The sequence below is a fragment of the Bombus terrestris genome, chromosome 10, assembly GCF_910591885.1.
Source record: "Bombus terrestris chromosome 10, iyBomTerr1.2, whole genome shotgun sequence".
NCBI lineage: Eukaryota > Metazoa > Arthropoda > Insecta > Hymenoptera > Apidae > Bombus > Bombus terrestris.
In genome coordinates, this window is record NC_063278.1 from 14,068,057 (window position 1) to 14,092,459 (window position 24,403).

At 32.5% G+C, this 24,403-nt stretch overlaps 1 protein-coding gene across 8 annotated transcripts in view; it reads right to left on the reverse strand.

The window, feature by feature from the left end:
- Positions 1–24,403, reverse strand: part of LOC100647047 — a 201,296-nt gene that overhangs the window by 48,900 nt on the left and 127,993 nt on the right. For all 8 annotated transcript variants that reach the window (XR_007225345.1, XM_048409145.1, XM_048409143.1 and 5 more), the window contains exon 4: positions 2,368–2,581. Coding sequence is in view for 7 of the 8 variants with exons in the window: in XM_048409145.1 (XP_048265102.1) it covers positions 2,368–2,581 (214 nt within the window). In the remaining variant the exon portion in view is untranslated. The remainder of the gene's footprint in view (positions 1–2,367; positions 2,582–24,403) is intronic.

Here is a 24,403-nt window from a genome sequence, read left to right on the forward strand (position 1 = left end):
ATTGTATACAGTTAAACAACTTGAGTATGATTATTGAACCAGAAATTAATCATGCTTTTACTGATACGAATTTTATCATGCTCTCGTATATTCCTTCTGCAAACTTACTTATTTATCAAGTTTTCATTCTATAGAACATCCTTTGTTTCGACGTTGTTAAATTAGTTATTTCTGAACTGTAATGGTGTCCGTATGCTTCATTGTATATATGTCGATGCATAATACATATCGCAATTATAATTCTAAGACATACTTTGATACAAACAACAAGATCTGAATCTGCGTTTTATTACGAACAGATTTTATTATGTATGTGACGATACCAGCGGGAGTTGTTTTAAATATTAACAATGATGAATGTAACATTTGATGTTATTTTGTAATAGGAATACAATCGTTGTTGTTGATGATGCTTATGGGATGATTTAGCGGGAAGCAGTTACGAAATTTGAAGTTAAGAGACGCGATTGAAGTCCTCGAATGTAAGATCAGAATAATAGTTAGAAAATAAGACAGAAAGAAAACAAGTTGCACAAAGTTGATTATACAAATCAGAAATATATGAGAACTCTAATTACGTGCTAAGTTTGAAAAATTACAATTAAAGCAATAATCAATTCTTTTTAATCTACAAACAGTTATTAAAAGAAATTGCTATACTTGAGAAATAATTTTATCCTCTTTAAGTAATGTTAAACAATATGTACAACAGAAATATTATTTCAAAGTTACCAAGGAGAAATTGGCAAAATTTCTTTAAAATTTTCGTGACTAATTTACCGTAAAAATAAGTTATAATAGCAAAATCCTTTACGAGATGTATGTGAATATTATTATAGAAAAAACATTCCATCGACAACAATGGGGTGTAGCAATGGAGTCTGTGTTTAAATAAAAAACAAAATTTGAAGTCTGCTTAATGTTTTGCTAAGAAGATATTTTTAGTAACATTTTCAGGTGGATTATAATTAATGCTAGATAACATATATAACAGAAATATTATTGCAAAGCTGATATCGATAAAAATTCGTCAAGATTCTTATGATAAATTTGCAATAAAATCAACTTGTAATAACAAAATCCTCTATGAGATGCATATGAATACTGTGATAGAAAAAACATTTCATTGCCAAAAATGGAGTGTCGCGATGGAGTACACGTTTTATTAAACAAAGGACAAAGCTTCAAGTCTTAGAGCTCTGTTCTGCTAACAAAATATCTCTCAGGTGGATTATTTTTAACAACAAAATTCTCACGTTAGTACAATAATTGAACGCTAATTTGTAAGCAGGAAACAATTTCCTGCGGTATCGTAAAAATGAAGAAGAAAATAAGACTTCACGGCTTCTCTGAACTATCAAAAACGTTTAGTTTCCAGCTACACATCAAATAATTCAAACATTTCGTAATGTGTTTATCCAAAGCAACTGGTAGATCCCCGATGGAATCATTAGACACGGTACGCTAATAATTCGGTCGGAATTCGTTCAAACGTTACTACAATCCCTGAAGCATGACTCGAGCCGAACAAAAGAATGACGCGCCTGTTGCGCATTACTGACATTATGATCCAAATTAGCGGGTGATTAAAAGAGTCTGCTGATATCTTTATTCCACTTGCAGCAAACATTTTAATGCACGTAATCGAATTTACAAGTTCAAGCTAACGAATAATTCAGTAGATAATGTAATTAGTTGCAGAAGAAATCTCGTGTAGTGTTAGATATTCGAACACAGAGTATTAGAATCTTTTACTTCAACCGAAACTAACATAAAGCAAGCGAGATGTATATTGTGCTTCTCTATTTTACCTGTGTATTATTATTATTGTTGTTGTGTTATAATTTATTGTTAACGTGATTGTGTATTATAATGTAGTCACTGATAACTAGACTACGGATTTTTATACAATTTTCTATTTTTATGAACAAAACCTGCACAAGAATTTGTTTCGTTCGCTGAAACCTATAAAGTGTACCCTACTTTGAATATTTTACATGTCTTGTACATTATATGCAATTTGTGGATTTTTGCATCTTCAAATTTATTAAAAATCTGCAGTCTATTAACAGATAATAAATTAAGCAAGGTCCATTAATAAGATAAAGTGAATGTGACGCTCGTGTGTCAAATCAAATGGTAAAACACCAATGAAATGAGAAGACGAATAATTAATTTTTGCTCTGTGTCTTTGTTTCTCACGCATTTATAACGCTTTTTTTTACTAATCTTTCTTCAGAGCTATCGCATATCAAAGTTAAAGAATTTCATAAAAATTGTTCTGTAAGTGGTGGAATAATATAATCTTTTACAAGGATTAAATAAGTAAATAAATTTGGTGAATAAATAGGGCAGATTGAAACTCACCTAACCGAGCCCGAGGTGACCAAAAATGGCATAGGTGTTGGGCATGGGCTCAATGGCGAACTGCTGACTGAACTACGAGTGCTGCTTAACACAGAATGTGGACATTGTGGCGGACCGCCATGTGCACCGGAAGATGCGTTTCCACCTTTGCTGGAGGAACGTCCCTTCAGGCAGGGGATTTTCGACCAACCGCTAACATCGTTGCCCGACAAGCCTGTGAACAAATACGTTGATCGATAGTACTATGCAGGTGATAGCAATTTCACTGTATACATTAGCATTGCACAGGATTTAGAGCGTCTGGGCGGCTGCTCTATTTAGTGTAGCGCTTTGACATACGAGATGTACGCTTCGAGCGTTTATTTAGGAACACTTGATCAATTAATCTGTAAGATACATATTGATAAAATTGTGTTGGCGAGCATGTACCTCCGAAGCAATATCGAACACCATGAAAATAATATACCGCGTTATACGCGGACATATGGTTGTGGTGAATAAGAGCGAACAATAACGTTGTCAAAGGCATTTGCACGTTTTCACAATACAATCGCAAAAACCAAAAATCTGATGCCGATCGTTTTGAATGGTTTGGAAATTTTAGAGTTAAAATAGGAAGGAAGAATAAGGATTTGGAATAAATAATTGTTTAACACTAGATCTACTACACCAGTCAAATTGACTGGTTTTACAATTTTATTTTGAAATTCCTAGTTTATGTTATATTTTTTTCTGCAATAATGTAATGACTTTCGTAACGATAACTAAAAGAATAATATGATGAATTTTATTTTGTTTCTTATGTATTCAAATCGAAAATAATTTTGTATCAAAGTTACTTATACAAATACCAGTCAAAGTGACTGGTATTTGTCAAAGTGTAAAAGGGTGTTGCAATTTGTTTATCGAACCCCAATTAATCAGTTTCCTCGTTTTGTATAATTTCCCACACGTTTCGAAAATTTTTATTGCGTATCATTCGATATGACGATATCAGTTATCAGGAAAATTCCAGATCGATCGCTAAATCGCTAGAAATGCCGCACCAGTCAAAATGACTGGTTCTATAATTTTATAAATGTGTTAATCCTTAATTTAGAGATCCTAGATGGATTAATAATATCAAAAATGTACTACATAACATGGAATTTCTTCCGCAAGAAAGTAATAAATATTCTATTAATACGTATTTTTTTAAAGACCAGTCATTTTGACTGGCTTTGATAGAAATAGCTTCGTGTTAACTATCGGTAGTTCTAGTGTTAAACTAATTTGTTACTTTCATTTTTCATAGCAAAATGAAATAAATCATTCCTAAACACGAATGTTCATTTTGATTGGCAATTTTAAGTAAAATAACAAATAATTTAATTTCAGTACTAATTGAAATTCTAGTTGAAATAAAATCCCTTTTGATGAGATCTGAAGTCCAGACTCGACTCGAGGCTGCGCGTTCTACACCAGAAAGCTTCTTGTAAATCTTTGTTGGATTAAGTTACGTTAACATAATACAAATGTATAGCAGATATATACATAGATATTATTAAAATACGTATAACAAGTTTGAATTCACAGAATTGTGTTTTATAATATCGCAGCATTCGCTATGTGAAAATTCTCCTCATCTCAATTACCTTCACAATGACATTTGTGTTTCTGATACAGTTGACAGAATCAGAAATTATTTCAGGTCATATTTATTCAAATAAATAATAAAATAATTGTCATATAATTATAATCGTAAGAATAAACCAAATAAAATGACATATTATCAAACTAATTGCTTTTTAGATATTGTATTTCGACTTTGCCTAACTTTGTTCTGAGAATGGTCACGCTGACCTTTTCTGCTTATTATTGGATTGGCAACTAAATGATTGCGGATTTTGTCATTAGGTGGTAATGATAAATTCCACAATCACTTAGTTGCCAACCCAATAAAACCAACGATTTGCGTCAAGTTTACGAAACGGATAAAACACGTGCGATTTTCGAGAATTCTAATATTTTAATTAAGCGTGTCATTAGTTTTAGAGTCAGCAGAACCGCCGGAAATGTCAATAGTATTTTATATGCTTGTTGACGTATTAACATTTATCATACATTTATTTTTCGGATTGTAGATTCGGAATACAATGAACATATATATGACATCTGAACTAACGGACTTTTTAATTACCGTTGATTGGTATGTGGACACATGGTGTGCCTGTTTTCGACGGGAGGCATCTGTGCAAGGCGTCAACAACTCTGATAAAAAAACGCCTCAAAAAAAAAAATATATATATATATATATATATTTATAGATTCGACAGGAATATTTTCCACGCGACAAAATTTTAACAAAAGCATATCCAAGTCTATTCACAAGAATATTTTATCGTAGAAATAACGCATATGAATTGAATAAATTTAAAAACCGAATGAAACTGAGATAATAAAAATAAGAATGTTGGAATATTTTGTTTTCACGTTAAAGGTGTAAACCACATAAATATGGATTTAACAATGTTGGAGAGGACATGTTAGAGTTAATATTTTTAAGAACAGCAACGTAATAAAGCAAATTGGATATATTACTGATGAATTATTTAGTTACAATAAAGTGATGCGAATAATGTGCAGTTAATTTCAAGAGTAATCGCGATAATTATTTTGTGTTCAAAGCAATATGGTGGCTAAAATAGGGAAGCGTATTCAACGTGATATCAAATTCCCTTGTTAATTAAAACTTTATTACAATAATCGAAGGAGAAACACGAATTTGGTGATATAATTTATTACCCGGTAATGAATTAAATTTTTCCAAAATAATTGATAATAAACCTGTAAAAGGAGTTGCCTACATATGGAAAATAAATAAACTAAAAGCCAATCCTTTTGAAACGAAGTTAGCCAAACTGTAGAACTGTAGAACTGTAGAATTGTAGAACAGCATAGTAGCAAAGATATTTTTTCAAGTTAGAAACTACTTTATTTTACGCTAAAAAAAAGAAAAAATCAAAAAACAAAAATCACCAGCAGCTGCGTAGAGATACGTTATTATAAAAATCAGAGACAAAAGCTGGCAAAAATCAGAGGCAAAAGCTGGCCAAAAATCACAGGTAAAAGCTGGCAAACAACTCGCGTTACGAACTGCATACGAAGTATTATCCGCGTGCGTTCTAGTTGCGCGCTCTGGATAATTCGCAGCCATAAATTATTCATAAAAAGTATCGCAACGTGCTAATTTTACGATATCGTGTTCCTCGTTATGCGGAGTGCTTGCCAATAAAACGTCTGCTCGGCAAGTTGCAAAATTTCCCTAACGTAGGAAGTGGAGACGAGGCGCGCGAGCGTGCGAGCGACCTTGACCGTAGAAGGTCGAAGGTTTTCGCCTAACGTAGAATGTGAAACGCTGCTGGTGGTCGTGGTGAACGGTAGCAAGAGTGGTTGTTGGCGTTCACCGCGAAACCTCCACTTATCGCTAACAAAGGCCAAGCCTTCCGTGTAACTCGGATGAGGGCTTGAGCTTTAATGGCTTGCGACCTGTTTCTTTCCTGCGTTTTAGTTGGAGAATCGCGAAAAGCCTCGTAATTATTTCAGCGAGACAGCATTACCATTAATTACCATTTTCTTCACATTTTGATCACGCGTATTATATTTGTCGAATTAATTCAAACAATCTTTCGAGAAATATTATTTTCCAGCTCAGCTACCGTGTACTTTTATTAATATACCACGGAAAATAACGAGTTACCTTTTTTCAAAGAAATATCTTTTGGCTTTGTTGCTTTTGTTTATTGTAAATACAAAAGAAATATTATTAATAATATGGGGATGGTGGGAATAGTAATACTATGGCAACAAATTGCTAATTAACTTAATCTTGTTTTAATTTCAAGGGGAAACGCGCCGGGTTGAATTATTTTGGATATAATTAACAAAGAGAACAGCTGGATGTTAAAATATGAAAAAGTATATAATTGAAGTAACATTTGTAGGTAAACATGGCACAATATTTTACACTGGCACAGTTGTTTTTATGCTATGTGCGAGAATTGATATTAAATTTCAACTTATTCGTCGTAGAAATTTTCATATCTATTTTTTATTTCTTTTAGCTCGTATAGTTCAGAAAATATGAATTTCTATAATTGAAAAGATTTTTAATTAACTTGGTTATTTTCAATAGTACAATATGCGATTTAAAGGTGAAACTGGTATTTATTGATATTTCATCAATATTACCAACGACTTGTTTTATTTACAACACAAAAATTGAATCGTATTAAATTATTAAAAACTTAAATTAATTAAATTATTAGTCATATTTTTAAATAAAAACAGTTTATCCACTTTCTGTACTAAATTCTTTATCGTTCAAAATGCGAAGTGAAACTAATCACTGCTGCGAAATGTTGTGTATTAAATACAGTTTATATTTGTTACTATTTCACGCGTTAAATATATCTCACGCGCATAATTTGTATTGTGTCAATATTACTCAACAATCGTATCGCTTCGTTCGTGTAGAAATACAGATTCAATTATGCGAAATGGTTTTGACGTAGCAAAAATTAATTTTTCTAAGAATTTTTATGCTCGCTTGCACATACTTTGTAGTACTTTGACAAGTCACAATTTCTTTCCTTTTCTACATTATTTTTGTTTTACTGTCGATCCATACTGTCGTTTTATATTTATTATAGAGACAGTTAAGTTTCGTCCTTTTATTATTTGGAAACGCGTGGTGTCGTAAAATGTTGAAATGGAACAGGTGATACAGTTCTTAATTTCAACAAATTTTGTAAATATTATCTACCAACAATAAGCAGAGGAGATATTTAAACCACAATTAATTTAAATATTAAAAATGCTAGAGATTGCGAGGAATTGTGATTTGTAATAAGTTTCGACGTAAATTAAAATTTTATTAATGTTAAAAATGCTAAAGATTGCGAGGAATTGTGATTTATAAGAAATTTTGACGTCAATCAAAATTTTCTTTATGTTAAAAATGCTAGAGATTCCGAGAAATTGTAATTTATAAGAAGCTTTGACGTAAATCAAAATTTTGTTAACATAAAAAATACTAGAAATTGCGACGAAGTGTGACTTGTAAGAAGTTTTGACGTAAATTAAAATTTTGTTAATAATTTCTACAATATCGTTCATTTGCATTTTCAATAGTTTAAAAAACAGTTAAATAACCGGAGGAATAGATCGAAAGCCGACTGTAGTAGCTTTTAAAACTCAGATTTAAATTAAAAACCAGCTGCATGTTAATTTGAATGCAATATATTTCTGCATACAATCGGTTGTAGGAAAACTACAGCAAAGAAGGTGATGAAAATCCTAGTCTGGGAAAAATATGTATATTGGCGTTATTCCGAGAACGAGCAGATTCAAACTCCCATGTGCCTTCTTCAGAGAACGATAAAAGTTGAGGGAAGATAGATGTGGATGACCCCACGCGAGCGTGGCTGAGATTTCCTTCTCAATACACTCGAGGACCACACAGTGAAGCTTCGCCTGGGCAATCAACAAAAGTATGTTCACTCGTGTATACAACATTCTAGTGTGTGCCCACACAGCAGATTTAAACAAATTCTCATCGTATCGTACATACACAGCTGCTACTAATTTTTAAGTCATTTAAAATACCATTTTAGTTTCCCTCATTCAAAAAATAGACGCGTGAAAAAATTAAAACTTGTTACATTATAATATTAATTAAGTTATAATAACTATATTATTATAAGATCGAAGCATAGGTTTCTAAGATTTCAAAATGTGTGTGAAACATATACGACTGGGTAATTATGCGAATAAATTAAAGTCTTATAATTGCGCTGCGGATGTTCAATGGAATTTCATATTTTTTACCAACGTAATCAGAGAAATGGAATTTAGGTAGAAATTTGTTTCGTCTACTAAATATAATAGCGAGAGGTCTACTTTGAATATCATAAATATTTTTACAGTACGTGTTACACGTGCTCTGTAAATTCTTGGAACCTTAAATTTCCCAAAAATGCGTAAACATTTTGATAACATCATTGTTATAAATAAACATTGCTGTTATTATTATTACAACATAATGTGTTATAAGATAGTTTAATTGTACTGGTTAATATGGTTTATCCAGACACTTTATTCCATTCACGACAATAATATTTGAAATACATTGAAAATGTACAATGATGTTAATGGTGAATTAATAAGCGGAATGTATAATATTTGTCTTGTTGTGAAGTCGACCGAGTGAAAATTAAAATTGTTCGCGAATAAATTTGTCAATTATAATTACGTATAATTACGTATTTACCTATTACGTAATTACGTATAATTACGTTATAATTAGATGCATGATTTATCACGTTTTCAAACATTCATATCATACATTAATTTTAGACATCGTCGTGTAAAGTAAGTACAGTTGCAAGTCTTTCTGACTTAGAAATATTAAGATAGTAAGTACTGTCACGTTAGTTTTCATTTTATCAATATTTTCACTTGCGATTTGTTCTCAATCAATTTACATTACCGAGCTCTGCCTTATGACGTGCAGTCCAAAGAGAAATCCAAAAGATTTGCTTCATACTTTCTTTTACTATTATTCGCCTTTCTACTATCGCTATACTATACAACTTTTTATTATCATTCAAACTAACATCTCTATATATCTCCAACCTAGATTCTACAGTTTCACGAAGATTGATGATGTAGAAACATTTCTAGCACTATGATTTATGTAGTCTACTACCGTAAAGTGTCTGTTATTATTAAACACTTATTAAGTAAGTCACTTTATCTCTACGTTTCTCGATAATATCGCGTTTATTTTATTACATTAATTCGCTGCTTTGCTCTTAACGCTTTTACAGACAGTTATAAAATAGCATTGGGTCGTCCGAAAAGTTTCTTTCGTTTTATAACGAAATGATAGATGCATAGCATTTTTATTACTTTTTATAATTTTATTCAATCCATTTTATGATCCATTTTGTTCCAACAGAACAAATGTACATCTATTATTCCCTTACAAGACGAAACAAACTTTTCAAACAACCTGATATAGTTTGACATTACCATAATAATACACATCTCCTCTATTATTATTTTTCAAGCTGCCAAAGTAGAATAAAAACGTAATCTATTACTTTCCCATGGTACTCGCGATCTGTCCGACCCAACACGACTTTCCATTCTTCGCGTTCCCGACCATAGAAAGTTTTCGCCAAAAAAAAAAAACGACGAGAAAACGAAGGAGAGCAAACGATGGCTCGCCCAATAAGTCGATAGCATCGTATCGAGCGGATCGGCTGCGCAATAAGAGCCGAAGAAATACGCTTCAAGTTCCGCGTATTGGAAAACCACTCGAACGAGGGTGGGCAAAATCCTGGAATGAGGATTTCTTTGATACAAACAGAACCGAGATGTATATAACAGTCTGTATCGTTCTTCCACTATCATCGAAGTCCTTATACCTCAATAAGTTCGTTCCATTACAAGATCAGATACCTCGGTTCGAGGTAGAATCTATCGCTGGTCAACCGTGGCTGATTGTGGGAATATCGATACAAATACAATCTCGGTTTGTTAAGATTTTTAATTCGATCCATTCGATAGTCGTGTAATCAATTTCGTGGAAATCGAAGGAAGAAGCTTTCCCGTCGAGACAATTATTTTACTTCTATCGATGATTCAACTACTCAGTCGTAAAACTGGTAAAAAATAAAACTAAAAGGTGATGATGAAAGCGGAGATTAAACTGCGGATATTAACCCTTTCACGGTTGGTGTTGCGTACGACCGACAGTGTATTTTAACAAATTACTATCAGAGTAATTAAACGATAGATGCGCTCTCTTCTTTGTTCGAATTTGGTTTTAACGTTGCTCCGACATTGAATGTTAGCAACGCTACATAGTTCTTTGCCTGTATTTAAATTGTCAATTAAAATTTGCTTGTTCAGAATCTTCGGTCGAATTTTGAAAATGAGCGGCGATATCGCGAGATTTATTACGTTTTCTTCGTTCCTGTTTTTGTCGGACAAGTGTGCAAAATGACGAGCTTCTTATCTCTCATGTTGATTTTTAATTGTTGTCAAATTTTCGAACGATCTTCTCCAGGCTTCGATACATTTTTTTTCTATTATTATTTAATTTATACTTTACAATTTGTCCAGCTGGATATTCGGTAAATTCGGTATATGAGTTTCGAGAGCTGTTTATGCAGTGGATGTCACCAGTAGAGATGGCGTGCAAAATCGCTAACAGCGATTTGTCACAGCGGCCGCAAATTCACGATCACGGTCGTGATATAACTTCATCGACGACCGTGATCGTGATTTATTTATCTTGATCGAATTTGCTCACTGTGATTTTAATTCTCCATCTTCATTGAATTATTTTTTATAGAACGTTTCGATATAATTTGCACAAAGATATAATGTAAGTCTAAGAGTACGTTTCCTGCATAAAACACAAATTTATTTAATATTAAGCAACCGGCTGTCACTTTTAAAGGAACACAAAGACATCACTGGTGATTATAGATACAGCACAAAATTACATAAGTTACACATTTTTAAAAAATATATGTTTCCTTGAAGATTCGCCTTCACACTGTATGAAAAAAAAAGAAGAAAGAAATGGTAAGGAAATAAAGATATGCCGAGTGCAAAGAATCAAAAGACGAAAAAGAATTCAATTTTCTTTTCTCTATCTCGCATAAGTGTTTTAATACGTCGACTGCCACGACACCCGTATTCGGGTGGCAGCAAAGTTTCTGGTCAGGCTGCGAAACCCATATTCGGGTGTTGCTTATTTGACTACTTGCGAAGGATCGTCATAGGTATTTGAGAAGATATCCCATAATAATAAAACTGTTGAATTGTTATAAAAGTAACACGAAAATGGTTTATTAAAAAATTATTTAATAATAATGTAAAACTTTAAAACATTCTATACATAACTGAGGTTGATCGGGACAATTTGAACAATAAGTTGTTTTCTTCAAATTCTTTTGTGCCTTTGTTCGGTCCATTCGACGTCTTTTATTTGCATAACATAGTTTGCATGCGCGTCTAATGCTTTTTCCGGAATCATTTTTCCGAACGGTGATATTATGCCGACTCCGTCGAAGACAAGGATTTTTTGTATTTTCAGACAACCCTAATCATTTTGCAACTAATAATTGTCTAAATACTCTAATATTTATGTTCTTCCTCGTTGCAATTTTGTAAACCGTCAAAGCGTTTACAACAAAAATTCCCAGAAGGAGTTGAATGTCAAGTTTTCTGTACCATTTGATTCCTTTTCTAATTGTGGTGGCATAAAAAACCATTTGGTCGAAATAATCTATACCACACTTTTCTTTGTTATATTCAACAACAGCTAGTGGTTTTAATGTTGCGAACAAACGAAACGAAAGATCATTCTTGAGACCAACACATGAACGACTCGCATTACTAAAATATCGATGGGAGCACCTAGCAGAGAACACTTGGTACTGCTGCACGCGTGGCCTGACGGAGATTTCTTTGAAAACACGCGTGGCAGTCAACGTGTTAAAGAGTAAAATACTAACTCTTCCTCTCGATTTCAAAGTCGTAATATTCACTCGATATTGTTGATATAAAATATACGAGTTATGTGACGCGCGCAGAGAACAGATGCTCTTCGCCGATCAGAAGCGATCAGCAAAAATCACAGTTCGCTGTGTAAAGTCATCGTGGTTGGAAACGAACGTGATTCACAAGTAGAAGTTCGTATCATCTCTGTTCATACTCTAAACTCAGCATAGAAAATAAACTAAAAATCTACAAAACGATAATAAAACCAATCTGGACGTACAGAATACCGCTATGGGAGATAGCAGCAGCAGTAAGCCACATAAATAAACTCGCTACAATGCAAGATACTGAAAACAATAGTCAACGCTCCATGGTATGTCAGAAACGAGGATATACGCAAAGACTTAAAAATACCAACGGTCAAAGAAGAAATCGGCAGGTATGCTGAAAAATACAAGGAAAGAATGGCAACACATCCAAACCAGCTGGCTGCTGAAGCGAGCAAAACTCATATAGAAAGAAGACTAAAAAGAAAACACTCCACTGACTTCACTAAAGAAATAAAATAGTCAAACTCGAAGATGGTATCCCGCTGGGGGTAGTCATCCACATGTTATTTTTGAAAAATTTACCAAATGTCCAGCTGGACAAATTATAAAGTACAAATTAAATAATAATAAAAAAAACTGTTCATCAGCCTGCCCATTGCGTAACCAGATCCTTCTAATTGTCAGTAGGAAATCTTTGTCGTTTTCCACGTTTCACGAGGCACCGTGACTTCGAGTGTCTTCGAATCATCGGCTCTGCGCATGTGGACGACGGTGAGCATCGAACAACACTCTGTTGCTACTCTGAAACTATAACATCCGCGACTCTTAGAACCACGATACTCGTGAAGAGTATGCGCCGCTATCAGCCTAAACCCTGATGGCACATTTATGACTCGGGCTATCGGCTATACGATACTCTTGGGAATAAATCAACGAGTGTACGACGCGTCGACCTCGACATGTGAATCTCCTTCATAGAGAAATCGACGCTGACATACATATGCAATATACGTATTAATTTTCTGCCGCCAGTATGGTTTTTCACTAACGCGGTCGGTATTATGGATCTTTCAGCTCTTGGCCTGATTTTATACAGTTTTAGACTTTGAAAAATATTTAAAAAAATTCCGAGGTACTTATCATAGTCTTTAATTTACTACACGAGCGATACCATAACAAGATGTTTAGATCTTACTGCGATAAGAACGAAGATTTGACGGAAAATTACGGATAGATGGAAATTTGTTTGAAGGTACATAGTTTCGTGTTAACACATTCACACCAGTGCTGCTATTTGTGTTTCTCGCCGTGGGGCGGCGCTCGTATTTATGTTTACAATAAGCTTATAATATTGAATTGTTATGTTTTTAAATAAATCTTACTTTTTTCAATTAATAAACGTTAAATAAATTGTTTAAATTTTTAACTATATGGTAATTTTTCTAGTTACTAAGCAAACTACATTTTTGATAATACGCATCGTTTAATGGAACATTCAAGTGTGAGCCACCGGTGGTGCACGCCGTCTGACGGGAGACTCGAGCGTGAGCCACCGGTGGTACGCGCCGGCGTGAACGTGTTAAACAAATATTTAGAAAAGTTATTGTAGGATTTTACACGCAAGATTATGATCTTTCGAAGAGACGAATGAAATTGACCAAATTTCAAAAAAGTATAATTATTTCGAGATCTAAGTGTGCGGGATTTTTCAGATAATTATTTATTATTGGAAAATGATCCAGGATACGCGTCGAAAAAGAAAGGTTCCGTATCTCATACTTACTAATGTATGAAAAAACACAGAATTCATATGAGATACCAAGGCCAATTTCATTATATATATACGATCTTGATTTTCAATTTTTCTTAAAAATATGTCGCGATCTACCTACTAAAATCTGGACATTTAATACATTCAAACACGTGTCTTGTGTACTAATAAGCGATAATGGAGAAGGCGGTATTAAACCAACATGATATTTTATTAATAATATTTATAGTTACTATATATCCTATTATATATTATTATATATTATATACTATACTAAAGGAGCCACTACCGTTTGTTTCTATGAGTCACGACTATGTCGTCCAATCGGCTATGGTCGACCAAAAATCGTCTTGCTATCGACCGATCAATCGCGATCTACTTGTTGGCCACTCCTCATACATACGAGAGATAAATATATATATCGGAATAAAAAGAATTTGCATATAAAAAAATTCACTTAGCAAGAAACTGGCGTGGGTGGCAATACGAGTCGCTAACTTTAACACAGTGCTCGCTTTACCCCCCATGATATTCAGAACTGAATTGAACCAAGTAAATGATATTTGGGCGATCGAAGACTTGTAAGCGTAAGCTTTTTTAGGCGTGGAAACCATGGGGTCTGACAACTTCGTTTCGGGGAAATTGAACGACGAAAATTTCATCTGGACCCCATTTGGACGACCCATATTTTCGGCGGTGGGTTATCAAAGCTAAATATTCAATGGGACCATTTTTGACATTGATTGTATTTCTAAAATGGCCACAAATGTGTTGAATTAATTTCTTTGCTAAATTTTATTTTTGTATATATATAGTGAGTATATAAATATCTTGTAATTCCTATATACGTTTTCAAATTGCTTCCAAATTTTGCCATTATAATCACAGTCGTTTCTTATTACAGTGTTGAAATTTCAAAATATATTATATTGCATATACGAGATATAAAATATAAATGAAAAATATAACAATTTTCTACGGTAAATATTCAAATAATTTCGTGATCCACTGTCTGCGATATTAGCAGTGGGAAAATTGATCTTAGCCCTTTCAGCGATAATTTGATGAGATAAAGATACAAACTTTGAGCGAACGATCAGAATAATATGCTTTTTGAACACAGCAATGGAAAACGATTTCTGATTGTGGTAGATCAGTGATTTATCTCTGCTAAGTGACTCGTTATTTAACTATGTCGAGAGGTATAGCAGCATAATCTTTGGGGAATTATCGCATTTCCAAGTACGCAAATATTTTGTGTTTGGAATAAGCAAAGACTTGTTTGTCTAGTTTTGAGAAAAAAATACAGAACAAAATTCGTTTAGAGCAGAGATTCCGCTTAAGCGACGAGTGGCTTGCACATATTTTTCGATTATGCAGGTACACGATTATATCTTGACGTAATAAATTTCCGGCATAAATTATTCATAACTTTCGTGTTATCTTGCCTCGGAACCGGCAATATTCAACAAGATAACATGGCATAACGTAGAAAAATGATTGAAGGGATAATGAGAACAACAAGTGTTCCAAAAGCTACAAAGCGTTACTAAATTATTCCGATCAATTTCTTGTTATTAAAAAATAAATCACTCGCCTAAATTATTCAAGTTCATACATTATACAACGTAACAACGTAACAAAACAGAGATAGGAAACGTGTTTAAAACGCGACAAAAATGAAGAAAGAAAATGATCAAAGTATTAAAAAACAAAGAAATTTTTAACGTACAAAAAATATGACGTATCTTTCGTATTCGTCTCTTTGGTAGTTTGAATTTTCTGATAGTCGAACGATTCATACGATGCGGACGATATTTTTCTATTATTCTTTTATCAATCTACATTTATCGTATTTATAAACTATCGTTTATCATTCGTCGTTCTTTAATAGCAATTTCATAGTTTAATAATATTATGTCAAATGGAACTCGCCTATGTTCAACGATTAGACCATCGCAGTGACAGAACGAAATTGAACGTTACATAATCGCCGGTGAGTCTATAGATGAGCGATTGGGAAAGCTCTCGATCTTAATAAAAAGCGACCAAGCATTTAACCACTTACTTATGTGTTAAAAGCAAACCTGACCTACTTGCAGCGAGAAATGTTTGCGATGTCGCTTCCGTTGTATTAATCGCCTTTCGTCCGTATTCCTTTCCTCTCGCGTTTCTCCGCAAGAAAATGAACCTGCGGTTTGTACACAAATGGCCGTTTCTTACGATGAATTTTAAGCAGCTTGTTTAAAGTAAATTTTGTATATCGTGGCCTGATACGGCGAACTATATCGCACGGTAAAATTTAATTTCTGCAAAACATTGTACTGTGCTTGCGCGCTTTTTCTCTGACAATGTCATATTTGCATTGTTGACGATTTGTTAGAAATTTATGAAATTTATTTCTACGAAAAGTATCTTATTTTGGTCGTGGTAAAATATTTAGCTGCCAACGTGTCAACTTGTATAATAACATTAAACTCGACGTAATTATATGAATGTGAATAAGAACGAAATTGAATAATAGTCTTGATGATATTTCTGGTACAAGACCGAAGAAGAACAAAATTAAATAATCTTCTTAATATTTCTATAACAAGATAATACAGCTACTACACGCTGTATGATAACTAGATACACTATAATATAATTAGGATATTATTGATATTGCTATAGAATGTTATTAGTCATTATTATGAAGAAGAAGAAGAGAAGGAAATGACAAAATTAAAATGCACGAGAATGTGGCGATTAATGGTACACGGTTGAAGTATTACAGCAAACTGTCGTGGAAAAAGTTACTCAGTGATTGGCAGTTTTAGCTATAAACCGCAAACCCTTTACACTTTATGCTGTAAATCAAAGCGAAATGTGGTTGATGTCAAGTTTCTGGGCTCGTCAGACAATAATAAACGGTAAAAAGTATAATCTTAGGAACGTGTTAAAAATTTTAAAAAAGACCATCCAATTATGCAGCATTTTGTCTTACCTTGCATTTTTAATACTCTGCTGTAGGATGCTGCACATTGATCAACAGCGTAGACCGAAAAGCGTAGACAAGCGACGATATTACAAACGCTGTTGTTTTTTAAATTTTCCTTGCATTTTACCATTATCTGTCGCATTTTTGTCAGATGAATTAATTTATAAAAGTAAATCATTTGTTTCTCGAGGACTAAATATTACTTGTGTATCCGTGTGATAAAATTAAGCAATTAGTCAACAGTGAAATTACTCGGTTTGGTTTCCGGCAGAATCAATCGTCGTTTGATAACGTGGAGCATGATCTGCTCCAAACTCTTGCACGACACTAACGCGTGAGTTTCGGAATGCCGATTCCTCCGCAATAAAGCAAGTACAATTGTCTTTTATTCAAAGCTGACGTGTTATCCACGATAAAACTTGTCCCGCCGTCACCAAATTGTGATAGAAAGCGTTGTTGGTACACGAAAGAATGTCAGCAATGCAAACGCGTACATATAGCCACGTTTAGAGGCATATTAGATTATTTTGTAATTAGATTATCATATAAAAAAGTAACAATTGGCCCAGTTTATGAGACAAAGTTTATCTATCGATGGAATAAAATTTTTGTTTAATGATTGCAACAGTTACCAAGTAATGAGATATGAATTATGTTCTTCTGTAAGTTATTTTCTATTGAAAAATATCCAGGATGAATTAAATAGGAAACTGCGAGAAGGCTGTGCAAACTTTGAATTCGATTTTGTAGAATCGCCCTTTTTTATTTTCAAATAATAATAAAAAATAATTTATACGTGGAATCGAGTGATAAGAAATATAACAGTAAACTTAATAGAAAACTATTAGAAATATAGCAGAACACTAATGCTAAGTTAAATTATTTTAGCGAAATTAAATTACCAACCGACTGACCAGTTGAATCATCGCATACGACAGAACAAAATAGCTTTTTGTAAAATATACACGCATTTATGTTAATCTTACCTAAATAGAATCTCGGTATGTGTACGTTGCCTCTATTTTGAGGTTGTTAGCTCAAGCATCTTATTATAATATTTTTCCTTAATATATAAAGGAGGAGCTTGAACAAACACAAGGCAATTTTCATGAGAAATGTCATGAATAGTAACAAATTTCCCCTCAGAATTTTCATATTTATAGGATCCTTGCTTGGAAGAAATAGGTTTTTTACTTAGCGATATTTCTTGTTTATCATTTTCTATTACAAAATCTATGAGTTGAGCGTGTAATTATTCAGATCTCAACAGCTTTTTATGCCGTGAAGTAATTTATGCATCATTTGTGGTAAATTGTATAAAGACATGCACAGATGTTATTGATAGAAGAAATTATGTAAATTTTTCGAAAGGCAAGTCAGGAGAAATTCTCTTAATAAGTACAACACGTATGGACAAGTATATAATTTTTAATTTCTATACTGAAATTTAGTTCCTGAAATGACGTATCGTATTAGATTTCACAAATTTCAATTAATAAAAAGACAGTACATTGTAACCAACATACTTAAGGATATTAAGTAACATGTAATCTTAGAACACAAGCAATAATACAATGATATTATTCACGTTATTTTTAAAAACTACATTTCTCTGTTTAAACATATAATGTAGAAATATTGACGATAAAGAATTAGACGTTTATTTGTATAATAAATATAAAATATTAATAAATTCCTGCAACACGAGTCTCGACGACCTTCCTGTCTAAACTATCTCTGCCATACTCACACAACCCGCATGTAACCATTCAATAATATGAGTATCACGTTAATACCATGTATTTCATTTATTATAATAAATTAACTACATTTATTCACATAAAAAGCGATGTGTTTAAGGGGCCCAAATTTCGTTCGCTGATGAATTTTTCTTGTTAAGTGTTCCCGCCTGTACGTGGCAATTGGAATTTAAAATAGAAATTCCGCTAGTTCAGTGACAGCAAAAACGAAGGAATTCGTCACTAGGTTACGTCTTAATATTCGAAGTCGTATCTCAACATCTAAAGTACGTGATTCTAGAATTTATTTTTGGCGACGCTTGGCATATTGCTCCTATTTTCATATTCCAAAGTAGCCATCTCGTTCTGTTACTTATCTATCATATATATTAGTATTAGCAATTATATTAAAAAATGTTTTAGAAATTGGGGACGTGGACGATGAAAAGAAATTCGAAAGAGAGTCATCGAGAGAAAGCGAAGAAGATGAAAATGTGGAATGTTTTATACGTGGCAATCAATTTTCGAACGATACGAGAGAAGAAAAATGGATTAGATGCTCCGCGTGCTTCAGACGATGCTACGAGCTGCGGACATCTATATCACAAGCTAACAAATTTCTATGTGATTTTTATATAGATCGTGAGATTTGTTTTATTTCATATTTCCTACGAACATATTTCGAGCGCATGAGAAACGACTAATATAAACATTTTCTCACCAAAACTAAGGGGAACAAGTTAGAAACGCTTTTTTCTTAACAACTGAAAGACGCATCCTTTTACACGCATATTTTTTACTCTGTTTCTTTGAACTTTTATAAAACATTGATTATAAATCTTTGATACTAAGCACTCAAGGTAATTAAATAAATCTTTTCAGATTAAAAAATTGATTTAGTTTTGGATAAATACTGAGGTTTTTGGGGGACAACATTTGGGCACGCTATCCTAAAATATTACAGTAATATACTTTTTACTGCATTTTCTGTCCTTTTACAATCATGAGTATGCAAAATAAATAATTCGTTTATTTAGACTGTTAATAAAACTGTGTTAGTAAATTAACGCTGTTAATAAAATTTCCAGAATCTTATTACGGAGTTTACTCTAAATTTTAAACAGCTAATTTGAAATAGGACGCGTGGAGCGTAATTATAAAATTGCTAATGGTCCACAACCGATCTTAATTCGTTGATATTATCCTAATACCACAACGAGATTAATCCATAAAAAATGATAATATCGAACGGGAGATAGTTAAGCTCTTTATATCGAGCGTATAGCGAGCTTCCTCTATCGCTACAATTATCTTTCTGAATGCAAGTGGCTCTGCTAGATGTAGCGCGTCTGGTTTATTGTCGTCATTTCTCGAGCCAGCTGTAGCTAACACCTGTTATTACGAACTTTACCTCGCCCAGGTGGTAATCGCGTACCGTACTTTACAAATTACGACCAGCAATTTCACTTCTATGACGCAATTAGTTTTAATTATCGGAAAGAATTATCTACCACCCGAGAAGTTAGATCGTTCAACGAATGACAGAGATTTTTTCTGTTGTACGCACATGTCAAATGTAATTTTGGAGAAGTTCATTGAATAAAATTTAATAGCTTTGTTCTGGATCTCGTGTAAAAATTATACTAAAAGTCTGTTTTCAACGAAATTGAAGTTAAATTAAAATTAAGTTAAACAACGTTTTCCAAAGTACATAAAAAGATGAGTCGACCTTTACTCTATTCCCTTTTTGAATTTGAATTTACATAAAGATATCAGGTATTATTTTATATCGATAACATAAAATGCTTTTGTTTCAATTACTATTTTGTTTTAAGGTTTCCTGACTTTTGATATTCACAGTCATAATTCATATACTCGAAAATGTGTAATAAATCCGACGTTTACAAAGAAACGAATAATGGAATTTAGTTGTTGTAATAGCTCAACGTAATTAACAATAATTTGCAAATAACTAACGCTATTGACTTCTTTCAATGTTCAAGAAAGTGACAAAAAATACTATTTATTATATATATATGTAATAACGTAAATCCTTAGGATAAATGAGACAATCGATTCTAGAAAATCGAGTTTATTTTAGGAATAATTAAATTAAATACAATAACAGTTAATAACAAATCTACTGTAAATTTTACCTGGGAAATCGAAAATCGATTTTCTATGTCCCAAATTACTGTTCTTCTCTTGTCATCTATTCTATTCAGCAAGTGACTAGCGATAAAACAAGGGAAAAGTGAAAAATGTCGGTTAGCAGACAGTTTTAATTCTATAGAATTTACATATATTGTATATAATTACATATAAAAATATATACTCAATAGCAAACTCAGATAATAAAATTATTTGCCGTGGAACTACTCGTCGATAGTGTTATGTGTATATTAAATTTTAAAGCGATTCTCCTGAAAAGTGACTTATTATATTTGTTCACCTATAGCGTTGACGTGTTTACATTCTTGCAAGAATTTATCATACTGCGATATACAACGAAATATTTAATATAAAAAATGATAGATAATATAATGTTTGCAGCTCAATCGAGAAGATAGACGAGAAAGGATTAGAAAATTTCTCGAAGAATGACAGGTCGTAGGCAGAAGAAAATACAATAAACTACGCTGTGATCAATTCAACAAAGAGGCAAAACGAATTTGCGTACCGTATGTCCCTTTCAATAAAATTCTCCTGCACTACCCACTTGCAACACCTACGTATGTTGCTGCATACGTTTCACAGACACGTTCTGGCCGTGCAAAATCGACTATGTACTTCCACACTATTTATAAATTTTGGTATATTTTATTGTCTGTCTCCACACGAACGAAAACCATTACTGTGCGCGTAATTGATTTGAAGAAGAAAATAAAAAGAGAGAAGAAATGAATATTTGTTATTCTTTTCATTAGGTGCCATTTAATTCGGTTCTTTTATTTTCGCGTCAATCAAGTTATTGTTACATGGTAGGCTAAATTTTCTGTAATAGAATATGTTTTTAATTTATTTCCCTATTGATTTATCGATTACTCGTCTGTTGTATCATATTCCAGGAATATTTAGTTACGATACCAAAATATATAATAAAAATATAATAAATAATATATGAAATATAATATAATATATAGAATAAAATAAATAATCCGCAAAAATATCTTTTCCTCGGTTATTACGTTCATGAAAATATAAGTAAAATCAAACCTCTCACGTTAAATTTTCAAGAATAAAACCATGGATTTCACTCTCTTGTATCGTAATTTACGAATATTTGAAGCAAAGGTATATTAATAATAACGTAAAGTACAAATATGCTAATGATGACATATTTTTTATCTGTATATGTGCGTTATGTAATATTTTTGTCACTAAAAGTTTGTAACAATGATAATATCGATATTGTAGAGAAATAAATGTATATCGAAGAATTGTAACGTGCTGTAAAAACATGACGTTTTGTAACTTTGTAAATAAATTCAGTATTAGTATAGCACATTAAAGAGGAAATGTGTTTGCAAATTTAGAGATAAAATATATATTTTTAAAACATATAATAAAAATTTTTACGTAGTCGTAACTGCGAAACGCTACTGAACTAGTGACCTAATTAAATTAATCCTAAATTGCTTCTCGAAGTACTGACGCGTTCTATAAAAAGACAAGTTTTCATCCCATTTTTTACACTCTCTACGAATACATACAAAAGAAATGGTTTGCTATATGAATGCCACGTATCAGCAATTTTTATTACGTAGATCTTGAGTAACACTTGGAACACTTGGAACACACTTTTAAATTAAGTTTGAATTTTCAATGAAATTTTCGATTTATAAACCTGATTCATAAACGCTAATTATAACTGGAATCATCGGATATACAAATATAATTATATTTTGCCAGAAAAATTATATTAAACACAGTCACTGTTTTCTTATATTTAAAATTGAACGCATCTCAATTTCTCCATATTTTCAAGAATGAACAAGATGATTTGTACATTTCTTTCAATAATATTATAATAAATAAAATTATAGAGAATATGAAATGCAGCGGAAAGTACATTCAATCTTTATATATCCGCAATCAAGTTTGTAGTTTCATACTGTTACGAATATTTGATAACGAAGCGTGAAACGTGAAAGGCAACGTGTATCGCGGGAAAAATGAAAAAGACAGTTTTTACCGAAAGTGGAATAAAAATTTTCCACAGATCAGATTTATCCTAATGATTATCTCAAAAATATTTCACACTGTATGTAGTTATAATAAAACAATATTATACACAGTGATACCGTACGCAGAAGAATATTACTGAGAAAGGAAACACAATGCATTTAGGATTGTATTTCAATATACTATATCGATACGAATACACGAAAATGTAGGAAAATATTTTTTATTTAGCTGAATGAAATGAACTATTTTTGAAATAAAATATACAATAATTCAGCGGGTTGCTCGCGAAATAAAATTATATTCAACCAAATAAAAAGGGCATAAAAAGAACATAAGAAGATACTGTAATACATGATCATAAAGTCTAGTTGACTATCATGTTGATACTAAAGAAATATTTTTATTGTATTTTCGGGAAGCTATTTACGCATAACGTTGATACACATGGTCATTTTTGTTCATGGAACGTCAATCGTTATACAACTAGATATACGAAAAACTTAAAAATATTTAAGTTTTAACGTTTTTAAACTGCCCATTGTAAAACTAACAAATAACACGCCTGATTGAAATATACGAGTTCTCAAAGATACCAAACGTTTCATCCACATTATAAATTTTCCACAGTCCGTTTTCTTTAACATCATATTTTTAAATTCTCAGAGATGTACCACGCATGATATAAACTATCTTCCCTTACGACGTTTTTCATTAACGTTAACGTCTTACAATCTCCTGCAATTTACAATCTAAAGCCACGTTCCGTTTGTTTTTAACCATTTGATTTTTTAAACCGTTTTAATCAAGGAAATACTGTTTACTGGAATATTTGTGATAATGAAAGAAATTCTGTGTATACGAATTAATTGATGAAAGTTTCACAAAATTATATCAAGAAGAAACGACTAATTTTCGTAAGGAATCAGATTGCTCAGAAAGTAGTCGTCTCAGCACCTGAGCTTCTGTTGAAAAAATTACTTGTACTAGATAGAAAGGGATACAAAAAAATTTGAAAATGTTAGTAGAAAAGTTAGGTGATTTGCTCGGTATGATTAAACTTAAAGTTCCGGAGAAGTGGATTTAGTTTGAAGAAGCAATATCAGAGCAAGAATGAAAGTAGAAATAGCGTTACGTTATCCGGCAATTATTGGTTCTTCCAACTCAAGAAACAGCTGGAAGAACCACAACTGCGCTTGAAACTTGAGAAATACTCCGGTTAAATAAATAACAAGTGGCGGAATAGTTCTAAATTACCTCTACACAAGCGACTTAAAGAGAGAACAAAGAGAACATTTCCAGTCAAATAAATAATATATTGGTAGAGCGAAGAAAAAGTAAATTAGCGTTATATCGGCAAAAAGGTGGTTTTCTTTCTGCTACGTCCTTTCGATTATTTTCGACCCAATTGTATTTTCCTGGCGTCAAAAAATATCTCAAATTTAAGTCAAATTTCAATTAAATAACAAATTAAATTTAGATAATAACTAAGTAAATTTAGATTATATTTACCTCGAGAAATCTCGAGAGATAATATTCGAATTCTTAATGACGTAATCCGCGAAACAGTTCATGCGGTCTTCGCATCAACCACTGTTTCTTGTTTAATCGATATCAATTCATTTCCAAGCCGCATCGGTTACTTCAGCTCTGATCGATATCAGCGTACGATGCGTCGAATCAGATTGTCGTAACGCACCACTTACACGTAAACAAGACGCCCGCCAAGAAACCCATAAAACGTAATCTG